At 41.6% G+C, this 14,903-nt stretch overlaps 1 protein-coding gene across 4 annotated transcripts in view; it reads left to right on the plus strand.

The window, feature by feature from the left end:
* LOC117450790 (RNA binding protein fox-1 homolog 2-like) overlaps positions 1-14,903 on the plus strand; it is a 74,601-nt gene that overhangs the window by 52,528 nt on the left and 7,170 nt on the right. For all 4 annotated transcript variants that reach the window (XM_071204121.1, XM_071204122.1, XM_071204123.1 and 1 more), the window contains 3 exons: positions 10,007-10,103; positions 11,294-11,350; positions 12,530-12,677. In XM_071204121.1, coding sequence (XP_071060222.1) covers positions 10,007-10,103; positions 11,294-11,350; positions 12,530-12,677 — 302 coding nt within the window. The remainder of the gene's footprint in view (positions 1-10,006; positions 10,104-11,293; positions 11,351-12,529; positions 12,678-14,903) is intronic.

A 14,903-nucleotide genomic window follows, 5' to 3' on the forward strand; every position in this document is an offset into this window, starting at 1 on the left:
AGTCAGTTCCTGCATGACGGATCAAGCTTTTTTTTTTTACTGTGGTCGTGAATGAAATACAGCCACCTGCATCCTCTGGTTCAACATCTCCCTCCGCCCTCAGCCAATCAGCAAGCTTGATGGATACTGATGGAGTTGATTCACACTGCATCAGTCTCACACACAACATATATCCTTCCTGGCATTGCTCTCCGTTTGCCTCCACACGTTGTGCATGACATATCAGTCACTGGGATTAATCATAAAGCAGTTTGTCTTTGTTTGCAGGCGTTGCATGTCGTTCCTCCACTAGCGGTGTAGCATGGAGGCAGAGTCTCTGTCTGTTTATGGTGCATGGGCTTGAGGAGACAAAAGGCTGGCGCTGGATCAGTGTTTATACATTCTTTCAACAGAGGAGAAAAACATTTCTATTTGAGGCAATGCCATGTGGCGGTTCTGCTTTCTGGCAGATGTTGTAACTCTCGCTTGAATTGCCCGTTTCATTTCAGAGTTATGTTGAATTATGAGAGCTATAATAATTCAGAAAACTCTGAAATTAAAGCGTACTGTGTATATAACGGTTAATGTGTGTGACTGTGAAGTTCACTGGCATGAGATTAGTCGACGTAGGCTGCATGGTCGGTATTTTATCATGGAGATATGCGACACAGCTGGATGTATTTTCTTGCATGTTTATCCGTGTGTCCATTTGTTGAATTGGTGATGGGATTTGTTCAGTTGGCATGAATTCAGTTGCACCTGGGTGCCTTCGAGTCTTCACTGAAAGAAGGCTGAGACCTAGCTTTCAGAGAGAGTTGTATGGGGAATGATTGATAAAAAGGAAACTCAACTCGAGTGCTGACACTTCTCATTCTTTGTGCATGCCAATGGGAGTCGGTTAGGAGTTATTCTCGCAGCTCAGCAGCCTGCATGTCATGAAATAGAAAGGGAATTTTTGTGCATAATGTCCTTCTCTTTGTCTGGATTAAAACTCTGCGCTTTGAAGAAGTCAGGTTTCCTGTGTGCTTCCAATGTATCCATGTAAGTGGCTCAACTACACTTTGTCTCTACCTGCTTCTCTACCCCATCTCATCACCATTCATTCTATATATACACCCCTACAGGTCTATATATCAAGGCATCTCTTCTCCACCCACTCGTATGATTGTGCGTATGCTCTAACATTCAAATGGTGAAGCTGCTCTCACTCATTACGTCTCCTCACATTTTGGCTGTCATTGACTTGTGTTGCTTTGACTGTTAGGACATCCCAGCTAAAGATACATAGCTTCATTCCGATGCTACAGATACTGGCTGCAGAGGAAGTGCATTCCGGGTTCTTGCATGGTCTCAATAGTGCAACCACAGACCTCAATTAGTCAAATAACAAAGCAGTCGATGGTTGCGCCAATTGGACTTTTTGCTGACAATTGCATCCCATTGAAAATTCCCCACAACTCTTATCAGCTGGTGGTCGAATTAACTAACATTATTTTGACAATGGAAAGGTCTAGATGTTCTCGATTTACTGTGGTAAATAAACTAGAATGCTGCGTCCAGATGCTCCACAGATGGTTCAATTTCCCAGAGTTTGGAAGCTGTTCTCACGACTTCGGTTTGCTCGACAGTTTTAAATCATAATGTTCAAACAACTTGAACACTACAAAGAAAAAGCGTGGTGTGTTTGAACAATGCGCCGATAGGTTTCAATATGCTTTTCCAACTCAAGTGGACGTTCGCTTGTCCAAGTCTAGAACACATGTTTACGATTATTCGGACGCCTTATTAATGCTGCTTCCTCCCAATGTTAAGGAAAGTTGTCAAAGAATATTTCTGTCTTTACTCACTAGATATTTAACCTTGTCTGTGTGTTGACATTTACGACCAACCCTGGCTCTGTTATCTCTCTTAAAGGTGGGGTAGGTAAGTTTCAGAAACCGGCTCGAGATACACTTTTTGTTATATTCCATGGAATGCTCTTAACATCCCGATAGCAATGAATATCTGAAGTGCTTTGACAACAAATCCATCAAAACATTTCTTCTGTAGAAGCCGTAATACTGTAAAAAGTACAACGGCTGACAGGCAGGTAGGCCATCCAATCCGTTTAGCCGGCCCGGCTAAACGGATTGGATGGCCTACCTGCCTGTCAGCCTTCCATCGGGGCACACGCTTATCTCGTGCCCTCATTGGTCATGTGCGCGTTCGTGCGTGTTGGAGGAGGGGCTCTGTGAGGAAGTGGCAGATTTTCTCCGGTTGTGTATTTTCAAATTCTAGCGATCTCGAGCCGGTTTCTCAAACTTACCTACCCCACCTTTAAGGAATGGGAGGCTCCAGCTATCTTGATAAACCAGTTCATCTCTCGATCACAAAATGGTTTACGGCTGTGGGAACGCTGGCTTCGAGGCCATTAAGGGTCAGACGTAAGTGATTCAGGGTGCCCAGCTGTTTAATCTATCTCCCCAAATATGTTGTTTACTCTCTCTGAACTAGTTAAAAGGGCTATCGAGAGAGAGGCGCAGCAGAATTGATGTGGCAACCCACCCGGGCAGTCAGAACCTCTGGCTGCTGTGACTTGTGATGTGAAATTCTCCGGCCGTATACTTGTAATAAATATCAGTGTTTGACATCAAAGCTCTCCTCGTCCTGACTCTCCATTGCTGCAGAAGTTTCCCTTACACATGTGAAACGTCATGTTTTGTTATTGGGATCAGCTCCAAATTGTAATGGGTTCTTCCTCAGCCCATGCCTCACCCTTCCACCAAGTTTCAGGAAAATCAAACTCACCTTTTTCCTAGTAATTTCCCCGAAAATATAACCTCCTTGGCAGAAGTAATTACCGACGGCAATAATGGTTCCATTGTCTCTGGGGATGCAAGACATAATAAAGCCGTAAACCCTGGTCTTTTTTTTATTATTTATCGACACCAAACAACCAGCGCTGCACAAAAGGTCTACCTCGTTTTGCATCGACCTTCCGGGGAGCTTTCTGCTTGCGGTAGATTATTGCAAAATGCAGTGTTTGCCACGGCATGGACAAAAGCCAAGCAATTACTCAACGTACCGGACCTCGAATACGTCCGCAATGGATACGGAGCTTTGTCGGGCAAAGAGACCATGCTGAACCCTAAAGACTCCTGCTCACAAACTCTTAAGGTTGTGTGGCTCGAGTGTGACAGGAAGTGACTGTTCCTCCGAGCGCAGAGTTTTAGTCAGACTTATTGAAAAGCAGAATACAAGGGCTCTGCATGCAAAGGGGGGAATAAAGTGCGTCACCAGTGCATGGGTTTGAGCGATGAAGAGGATACGAAGATGTTTTTGCCTGGGTTTCTGCATGTTTTACCAACCATCTCTCACTCCTGAATGGTACACTGTCGGCCTCAGCTCACTTTGGGTCCGAAATCAACCATTTCCATACACCTTTTGGGCGATTTTGTTCAGCTGTTTGTGAGTTGTTGGATGGGTGATGGCCTAAATTGAAGGCTTACCAGCTTCCGTGTGTCCCGATGTCATAAAACCCCCCTCCTCCTATTCTTCTTCTTCTTCCCTTGGCTTTGGATTGGACTGGTTCTGTTTTTGTTATCGAAGCTTTCTTTTTACTGCATGATTTGGATCGATTCATGAATGAAATGTGCGCGTATCCATGTGTGTTTTGCTTCGAGTGGAAATGTAGAAACGGTTGAACGAAAAGGGGAAAGAGAGTTTGCACTTTGCCCTTTCCAACCCTCTCTGTGTGTCGTCTGTCTTTCTCTTCATCTCTTGTTGCCAGTCAAGTTTGTCTTTCTGTCCTTTCGTGTTTAATTTGAAAGTACTTCTTTTTTGCCATCATCTCTACCTGCCTTATTCTGTTTCCATTTATCGTCATGTGTTTTGATTTGACGTCTTACTTTATTGTTTGACTATCAAACTACTTTCAGTATGTTATTTTGTGGTGACTGCTAAACACTTAGTTCACAACAGATAATTAAATGTACTTTATTGAAAATGGGCTCTTCTCTTCTGGCCTAACCTAGCCACACAAGAATTAGTCATTTATTGCCCAAGTTTAAAGAGGCCCTTTTATGCTTTTTGGGGGTTTTCCTTTCCTGTAGTTATGTAGGTTTGTGTGCATGTCAATGGTCTGCAAAGGCTATAATCTCTAAATTCCCTCCAGAGGAAGTTTCTCTCCCACACACGCCATGCTCCAATTGGCTAGCGCTCCAACACATTGTACGTGATTGGCTAAGGGGCGGGACCTCTCTAAGCGGTTGACCAATCACAACAGAGCCGGCCAACTAACCAATCAGAGCAGACTGGGCTCTGGTTTCAGACAGAGGGGGAAAAGAGGTGCTGCAGCACAGGCAGTATGAGACAAGTAAAGAGCTTTTTGAACATTAAAGCATGGAGACATGTCCCAGTAGAGGAGAGGCACAACATATAAGGCGCTTTCACACCGGAGTACTTTTACCCGTACTTTTCCCGTTTAGTTCCGATAGTTCCTGGAATTTTGCGTTCACACCAAAAAGAGAACTTGGTTCATGAGAACTTTTACCCCCATTTTAGTGCCTGCTAGAGAGGTGGTACTATCCTGGGGAGGAAAAAGTACCAATTTCTGATTGGCTGGGCGAATTGCAAACCACGCCCCGTAAACCTCGGAAAAGCTTTTTGAGGCCGCCATTGTATTTGCTGGCATTAGCATTATTAGCATTAGCATTAGCCCCGCGCACCAACGGAGAGAGAATAACTTATGGCAACACAAAAGAAAACATGGGAGCGGTGGAGATGAGGAGGTGTCGACGTTCTGGCGATTTACTCGGAAGGCTTCAATAGAAGCTGCGGGGAGTCCCAGCAGCTTACTACTGAAGCCAGTCCCCAACTCCAGGGACTTCCGGCCGGGGACTTTGGGTGGCAGTATACGCCGTGAAGTTGTTTGCGGCCTGCCAGTAAACCCAAAGCAGAAGAAGAAGAAGTGACGTCAGCGGCTTCATTTGCGTAATCTTCCCTCAGGGGATCGGCTCTTAGTTCCATGGGGGAACTAAGTGCTGGGAACTAAGTATGGCAAAGTACTTGGTGTGAAAGCGGCTATATATATGAACCTGGAAATTAGCATAACGGGGCCCCTTTTAGCAAAATACTGCTGTTAACAAGAAGGGTGTTGGGTTGTGAATTTGTTCCTTCTCTCTTTTCTTGGAAGTGCTCCGATTCGCTGCTTCTCAGTGCATTCACTAGGCTAGATTTGAGTTAAAGATGAGGTTGCCCCACATTTCCATTCTCCTGTTCCGTCTCTCGAGCACCGAATAACTTCCCGTCACTGCTCTGATCGTTTTCAATGATGCTCTGAGCTCGGTTAGTCATCGAGAGCTAGCATCCTCTCTCTCCTTTTCCTTCCTCTTTCTTCCTCCTCTTCCTCTTCTTCCTCTTATACTCCATTCTGAGCTGTAACACTGCTGCTACCAGGGTTTTTATTTCACGATGAGAAAAAGCAGTGGGGGGGGGGGGGGGAGATATCGTTTAGGTTTCTTTTGTTCCTATAGGATTATTTGTTCCTTTATTTATTATATTTTTTCTGTTTCCCTGACGACTTCTGTGTGTTGTTGTCAGTCTCCACGGTAACCACTCGCTGTTTCTACGGCAACGGTAAGTTGTGTACAAACATCTATCACTGAACTGACCCCTCCCCTCCCTTTTCCCACCCTACCCCTGAACAAAAATGGGCATTTAATAAAGTAGCTTGTACAGTATTTGCAATATTAGTCAGTATAGTGAGATATTATTGTTTGTTATTTTACGAGTACACACGGCACCACAGACACACAAACAGACACAGCGTCTTTCAACGATTATTTTAGCGGTAATATTATCTCCACATGCCCTCCTCCCTCCCTCCCTCACACCATGTCATTAACACCTCACTGGGAATGACCGAATGTAATCACCCTCCTCTATGCAATGACACGGCTATCCACAATCCATCTGATTAATTCTCCATCTGGACTCCAATGTGTATACCTAGTCTTCATTTTCTTGATTAATATCAATAACCAAAAAAAACAATCAACAGAAATTGAAATGAAGCTTTTGCTCCTTGTTGCTTCCTACGATTTGCTTTGAGTGAATGCAGGCGCCTGAGCTGCAGGTAATTTGTATTACTTTATTGACCTGCCTGCTTTAAGCTTAGTGTATATGTCGGCCAATACTAGCCAATGGGCAAAAAGAAAAGATATCAAAGGTTTAAGTATGAAGCTTTGAGCTAATGTTGCTAATGTACGACATGTAGCTAGCTAGCATCGGGCTAACCGTATTGCAGATACAGAATATCCCGTTTTCACTTGGAGGCGGTTGATTAGGGCAGTTTTAGGTTGCCTAATTTAAGATAAATATTGGACATTTAAGTGAGAAAAATCATGGATACACTTGAAGTGGTAAATGTACAAGAGAAAATTATGAGAATATCCCTTTTTTTCTTGTACATTTCAGATGTTTTTCACTAAACTATCTTCGTCCCAGGGTCTTAAAAACCAACAAATAATGGCTTTAATACACCATTAGACAAAGACTTTTTAAATATCAGTCCTAGTCTTATTTAGCAGTATCTTTGCAAATTAATTGTACATTCTGCTCCAAGTAAATATCATACATTGACGAGAAATGTGGATATTCTCTGAGATTAAAGGGGTACATTTAGTAGGATAAAAACACCTCAAATTATCTCGTAAATTCGAATTTTTGAGTTAATTTACAGCTTTAAAAATAAACTATGCTGCGGTCAAATCAGTGTTGCCAGTGTTGTGTAACCATATGCATTTCTAAACCGATATGGGGTTTACCGTACTGTGTTTGGGTCTCTTATTATGCTGCCATTTTGTTTGTTTTTTCTCTTTTTGGTTTGGTTTCTCTTGTAGTGGATTGTCTGTGTACTAGTAGTCGTAGTGGTAGTCGTAGTGTTCTGGTCTTTAGTTTGTGACACACAGTTTTAATGCCTGGCAAAGTGTCTCGTGTTTATTTGATTTCTCTCCTTTTTTGGGAATGAGGATTGCTCTCACTCTTTCTCTCTCTCTCTCTCACTCTTCTCTGTTCCCTCCATCCTTTGGTGCTCTGTTTCTCAACCCACCACATACAATGAGATTTCAGGAGAATGGTCACCAAATCTAATTGCTTTATTTGAATGATGCACCTTGGGATACATGTTTTTTTTTTTAAAACAGTTATTTTTTTGTGTTGCTCATGTACATTTTTCTCCCTGTTTTCTCTTCACTCCATCTTAATGTTCTCCTGATTTTCTTTGTATATGGACTGGCTCTGTCTCTTTACTTCTCACCTGCATCCCTTCCTCTTAACTTACCTGTCCCATCTTTGTCTCGTATGTGTTCGATGTGGGAGTGCTGCGAACGTTTTGATTGGTCTCTATGCTGCATCCGACGCTTGCTGATTGGCTGAATTTTTTACTTTTTTTGGTTTGTTACTCACTCTTGGTCATGTGTTGCGCCCATATTTGGCTGCGTGTAATTTCTGTGTTATACGATTATTAATTTTGTCCAAAAAAATGTTTTTGCACCCCCTCTTTCTCTCCCTTTTGTATTTTTTTATTTTTGGAATATTTCTTTTTAGGTATGTAAACCCCACAAGTTTGGTTTCATATGGAAATGTGACGTCATGTTGTCCCGGTTTATGATTCAGGCTGGACTTGGGAGGGTTAAATGGGATGAGACGGCTGAATGTTTTATTAATTATTAACACTTTGAGATCTGCCTTCCATATTCTGTTGATTTGCATGTGATCCTGTCGACGTATTTCATTAATTGCAAATAACACAAACGGTACACACATTTATCAAAAGCCACAAATCCTCCGAAAATACTGACGCACTAAAATGGCATTTTCTCAGACCGTCAAATCAGAAGAAAACATACTTTGTTATGGATCAATTTGTCTTATTTATTCTTTCACAAACAACTCTTACAAGATCTGGCAACACAAATCAAACCTACATTCTCCAACATCCTAGCTGACCAATGTTCGATAGCTGTGTAAATATGTAATGCTAGCTCAAATAAAATATGACATTAACTTAAAACTGGAAACTATTCAAGCTAACGTCAGCTAACCTCCGAAAACACTCAAGCTAACTAATTTTCCCAATGCTAAAATAGGTTCATTAGCTGTTTAAATGTGTAAATCTAGCTAAATAATATATGTTAACATACATTTTAAGCTAACGTTAGCAAAAACCCTAGGTAACTAATTGTCCTATTGCTAAACATGTCTGTTAGCTGTGTTAATATGCTAAGCTAGCAAAATAAACCATACATACATTAGTACACAGGAAGTGGTGCTGCTACTAATGTGCATATGCTGTTGTAAATCTTCTCTGGCTAAAATCCTTAAAGTTACCCGTCAATAGAACACTTTTAATGAGTCCTGACATCATTTCCCATTGACACAAAAAAATCGTTGATTTGATTAATTACACACATTTCCATTTCCAAATGTCTCCACTCAGACACCCGCGGACAGTGGTGTCAGATGGCTAACCATGCTAGGCTAATTGAATCATTTGCCATTGACCTTGTCGTTTGCAATGAGGGAAAATGAGGCAAACCTCATTTCCATGTGAATGGAGCTCTGCAGATAAAGAACATGACTCACGAGGGACCCGGGCGAATTGCAGTCGATGCCTTAATGGTCTCCTTAATGGGAGTGTGTGAGTGTGTGTGTGTGTGTGTGTGTGTGTGTGTGTGTGTGTGTGTGTGTGTGTGTGTGTGTGTGTGTGTGTGTGTGTGTGTGTGTGTGTGTGTGTGTGTGTGTGTGTGTGTGTGTGTGTGTGTGTGTGTGTGTGTGTGTGTGTGTGTGTGTGTGTGTGTGTGTGTGTGTGTGTGTGTGTGTGTGTGTGTGTGTGTGTGTGTGTGTGTGTGTGTGTGTGTGTGTTCCTCAGTCCTTCTTTCTCTCACACGCGCCCCTCATCGAGCCAAAAAGGTCATTAATCTCTCGCCACACTCCGATGTAGAGCTTGAACACCGCGACAGTATGGCTTTTTACACAGAGCTACAATCTCCTTCTCTTAAAACCCATCAAAGGAAGATCAAAGGAGCCTTTGAAGCTCAGAGAGGAGATTATCAACCATCTTGGATTGAAGGCCCGAGCATTAGACTGAAATGTCAGGCGTAGAAGACGCACGCGCACCGAAGAAAGGATGAAACACCTGAGCATGAAAAATAATAAAAGTACAGCGGCGTTTCTTTTGCTGCAATTTACGGCCGCAATATAACCGAAGCCCCCCATGGCCACATTAATATCTGCCCACAATGAATCATCAAATCTCTGATGGGCAACTGGCTTCTTAATTGCATGAGGACTGAAATCCCCCCTAACAGCCGACCCACTTTAACACAGAACAACAAACGAGCTAGCAGCCATCTTAGATGTTACATTCTGCTTTCTAGGTTTACATAGAAACAGGCATCTCACACAACTGATGGGAAATGGGGAAAATTAGGGTTTTGTGAGAGTTTTTAGAACAAACTAAAATGTATTTAAAAGAAAAAAATGAATGTGCAATAATATAAAATAAAATAATAAAATGGACCAAAATAATATATAAATTAAAACATAAGAAGTTAAAATGTAACTCTACTATAAATGATCAAATCAAATACATTAACTATATATTTAAAAAAATAAGAAGCAAAGTCAAAATGTTCAGTAAAATGTGGAATAAACTAAAAATATAATAATTTATTTAAACATAAGAAGTTCAAGTGAAATATAATAATATTAACATAAACATACAATTAAAATGTGAAATAAAATATTAAAATGTTTGTAGAAGTATTGTACAATAATAACAACAATAAATACGTGAGTGTACCAAGAAATATACAAAATAAAGACAATCGCACTACGAGCACATGTTGGCAAACACGGTTCATATATTACTACACACACACACACACACACACACACACACGCACGCCTGGTGATCTAGCCCTTTGCGTAATTTAGTTGTTACTTGTTGAGCTGTCTGGTGTTTAACCGTCCGCTCCTCCTTCAGGTGAACAATGCCACGGCCCGGGTGATGACCAACAAGAAAATGGTCAGCCCGTTTCCTAACGGAGAGGCGGCCCTCAGCGCGCTGCCCTACGGTAACGGTAATGAACGCACACACACACACACATACCATGCATGTATACATCACTTCAGGGGACATTACATTGACTTACATGCATTTCCTGGAGACTTGTCCTAACCCTAACCAACACATGCCTAACCCTAACCAAGTCTTCACCCTAACATTAATCAGTCCCCACACGTGACTGTGTAAACAGATGTAGGTCCCCACAAGTATAGTAATGCTAGGACACACACACACACACACACACACACACACGTAATCCAAACAGCATCAGGTTCACAGCGAGAGGCGGATGAAAAGCACACGATCAGTGTTTCCTCCCGCAGTGGCAGACCACATTATGTAAGGCCGTCAGCAAACACAATATCAAGGAGTTTATTTTAGATTTGATTATTTTTAACACCACCTACTCGCCATGACGACGGTGCACTCTCAAATTGAGCTCAGATTATCCGTCTATTGCTTCGAATGTTCATTTCCAATACGATACTCTGATGATTTACAGATCTCGTCTTAAGAGTCTCCGTGCAGCGGAACTATTGTTTTATTGATTATCGATTATCCTGCTTAGAAGTTGGATATGGGCAACCGGTATTATATTGCAACGTGTTCTTCACTAATGACCATTGTTCTTCTTCATGCAGTGATAGATAGTGACTTCACTGACATGTATTGTATTCAAAATGGTCAGAATCAGTCCCCCTGTTTAGCTTGTGTGGAACACACTGTAATGTAGTTGCACACGGCTATCGTTAGTATTAATATATACAGTTTGATTAAGCTAGTTTCAAGTCTTAATTAAATGTTGCTTAGAAATGCTAAAAAGCGGGGTTCAAACATCATCTTAGCAATACTGCGTGTGTATCCGTGCCGCCCTGCTTTGCACACCATCTGTGCCGCTTCTCCTGGACGAGCTTCAGAGTTAGTGTGGCCGAGGGAATCTGAGTAATGAAGAAGAGGACGCGCTCAGCCTCAATCAAAATGCATATTTTAAAGCATCGCTGCTCTGAGGCGCTCAACCCGTTGCTCCTCTTCTGTCGCCGTGATTACACTGGCTTTTTAAGTAGCTGGTGAAATATGAAAGCCGTCGAAATAGGGCCAATAAAAAGTGCATTGTAGGTGTAGGGAAAAGTGTGTGTAAATGATGAATACTGTGCTCTTTCCAAACTGCCCATTGTAACGATGCTCTCTCTTTGTGAATGTCAGCGGGGTGGAAATTGAGTCCTATGATGGGAGCCATGTACGCACCTGAGATCTACGCAGGTAACTACTACGTCTCCACTGCCTACTTTACATTTTAATCACATTCCAATCTTTAATTTATATTAATACTCTGCTTGCCGGGCATTTCTCCTATCTGACACTTTTATTGATATCAAGGCCTCAAGGCAGCAATTGGATTATTCCCCTTCTCCCTTTTCTCCTTAATTCTGTGTGACTGCCGAACGACAGTCTATTATTCTGTAGAGTCAGCAGTGCCCTTTCCTATCACACCTTCAAAATAAAGGTCCTGTTTCCTTATAGAAATCTCAGGAAACCAAAAAACCAAGTTACTGTATTCCTACAGGAAGTTTAAAAGGGATTTTTTAACCAAAAAGTGACGTGTTTTTCAGAGTAAAAGCCCCATAGAGTTACTATCTCTTCGTGAAGCTCAGAAAGAGACATGTTTTTCAAAATAAAAGCCACATAAAGTTACTATATCCTTCAAGAAAGCTCAGCAAGGTTGTTTTCAAAATAAAAATCCCAATAGATGGCTGTGTCTTTACAGGAAGCTCAGAAAAAGGAATGTTTTTCAAAACAAAAGCCCCATAGAGTTACCGTATCCTTACAGGAAGCTTAGGAAGAGGCTTGTTTTTCAAAATAATACCCCCATAGTTGTATGCTATCCTTGCTGGAAGATCAGGAAAAGTCATATTTTTCAAAATAAAAGTCCCCTAGACTAGAGTAACTTTGAGGAAGCTCAGGTTTAAGCTTATTTTTCAAAATAAAAGTCCCACAGAGTAACTTTATACTCTGAGGAAGCTCAGGTTTAAGCTTATTTTTCAAAATAAAAGTCCCACAGAGTAACTTTATACTCTGAGGAAGCTCAGGTTAAGCTTATTTTTCAAAATAAAAGCCCCATAGAGTTGCTTTATACTTTGAGGAAGCTCAGGCTTAAGCTTATTTTTCAAAATAAAAGTCCCACAGAGTTGCTTTATACTTTGAGGAAGCTCAGGCTTAAGCTTATTTTTGAAAATAAAAGTCCCACAGAGTTGCTTTATACTTTGAGGAAGCTCAGGCTTAAGCTTATTTTTCAAAATAAAGGTCCCAGAAAGCAACAATGCAGCTTCTGGTATCAATGCCTAATTAGCATGTTTCTCCCCACCTATTTTGTCCATCCACACTATCTCCCTTCTTCTCTAAATCACCTGCTTTTCTCTCTCTCTCCCCCCCCCCCTTCAGTCCCAGGGTTCCCCTACTCTTCAGCAGCGGCAGCAGCCACCACAGCAGCAGCAGCGTTTCGCGGGGCTCACCTGAGAGGCCGCGGCCGACCCGTCTACAGCGCTGTGCGAGCCGCCGTGCCTCAACCCGCCATGCCTACATACCCTGGGTAAGAACAGACTTAAAAGAAGACTTAAATAAATCTAATAAATTAAGTAAAAAGTGCTATAAATGGATAAAGCATAAGATAAAATGTAAATATTATTAGGAACAAGGCAGTCTAGTAAAAACGTGAGAAGATTGAAATACAATCTAAAAAAAATTATAACATTTTAAGAATTTAAGTAAAAATGCCAATATTAATATAAAAATGTCATAAAAAGTGCTATAAAAGGATAAAGAATAAATTAAAATGTAAATATTAATGTAAACAATCCAGTTAAGTAAAAATATGAAGAAAATGTAATACAATATTTTAAAATAATTGATAAAATGTTAAGAAATTAAGTAAAAATGTGAAATAAAAAGATAACAAAATAGAGTAAAAGTAAAATGTATTTATAATAATATATAACGGCAATAAATATGTACAAATCTGTGTTAGTATTGATAAAGATAATAATTCTGAAATGCACAATTCAAAGTGTGTTTTAGCCGCTGATGGGGAAATCAGAACTATGAGTTATTGACGTCGCACACGTTCGTAGCTGCCCTGAGTGTTTTAACACATTTGAGAAGTACTAAAAGTCAGGATCAATTGTTTTGTTCAGTGGCCTTTAACTCTATCGAGGAAGCACTTCACAGAGTCCTTCCCCCGCTCCCTGTCTAACACAGCGGCTCGTGCTCGCACTTCACATCCTTCCCTCCGTCGCTCGGGCCATAAGCTCTTCAGCTCTGATGGGATTGCACCATTGGAGCTTCGTTTGAATAAAACCCCGCAGATACCAGGCCGTCAGCAGATTAGCATGAACACACACAAAGCACGTCGAGCCGTTATGCAGAGGCAGAATTATTCCCGTTAACGTGTGTGTTTTGTCCGTCGGTGTGTGTACTGTGCATGTTGTTGCCGTGCTGTGATGATTGGCTAATGGGGTCGACTCGTGACTGCTCAGAGCAAAGCGGAGTTGATTGGTTAATGGCTTTTCTTACTATGATGATGATGATGATGAAGCTGAACAAGGTGAAATACCCGCTCCATATCTGCTCCACTAGAAACGAAATCCACCTTTTCTTCATGTCTCTTCTACATCAACATGTGTCCCCTCTTCTTCATGTCTCTTCTACATCAACATGTCTCCCCTCTTCTTCATGTCTCTTCTACATCAACATGTGTCCCCTCTTCTTCATGTCTCTTCTACATCAACATGTGTCCCCTCTTCTTCATGTCTCTTCTACATCAACATGTGTCCCCTCTTCTTCATGTCTCTTCTTCATCAACATGTGTCCCCTCTTCTTCATGTCTCTTCTACATCAGCATGTGTCCCCTCTTCTTCATGTCTCTTCTTCATCAACATGTGTCCCCTCTTCTTCATGTCTCTTCTTCATCAACATGTGTCCCCTCTTCTTCATGTCTCTTCTACATCAGCATGTGTCCCCTCTTCTTCATGTCTCTTCTACATCAGCATGTGTCCCCTCTTCTTCATGTCTCTTCTTCATCAACATGTGTCCCCTCTTCTTCATGTCTCTTCTTCATCAACATGTGTCCCCTCTTCTTCATGTCTCTTCTACATCAACATGTGTCCCCTCTTCTTCATGTCTCTTCTACATCAACATGTGTCCCCTCTTCTTCATGTCTCTTCTACATCAACATGTGTCCCCTCTTCTCATGTCTCTTCTACATCAACATGTGTCCCCTCTTCTCCATGTCTCTTCTACCTCAACATTTGTCCCCTCTTCTCCATTTCTCTTCTACATCTACATTTGTCCCCTCTTCTCCATGTCTCTTCTACATCAACATGTGTCCCCTCTTCTCCATGTCTCTTCTACATCAACATGTGTCCCCTCTTCTTCATGTCTCTTCTACATCAACATGTGTCCCCTCTTCTTCATGTCTCTTCTACATCAACATGTGTCCCCTCTTCTTCATGTCTCTTCTACATCAACATGTGTCCCCTCTTCTCCATGTCTCTTCTACATCAACATGTGTCCCCTCTTCTTCATGTCTCTTCTACATCAACATGTGTCCCCTCTTCTTCATGTCTCTTCTACATCAACATGTGTCCCCTCTTCTTCATGTCTCCTCTACATCAACATGTGTCCCCTCTTCTTCATGTCTCTTCTACATCAACATGTGTCCCCTCTGTGGAAAGAGACTCTGAAAGTTTCAGGAACAAAGATTTTCTCTCTTTTTGATCCATTTCTATAAAAACCTGTCTGAAAATGAGCTGATCAGATT

This window comes from Pseudochaenichthys georgianus, chromosome 8 (genome assembly GCF_902827115.2).
Source record: "Pseudochaenichthys georgianus chromosome 8, fPseGeo1.2, whole genome shotgun sequence".
Classification (NCBI taxonomy): Eukaryota; Metazoa; Chordata; class Actinopteri; order Perciformes; family Channichthyidae; genus Pseudochaenichthys; species Pseudochaenichthys georgianus.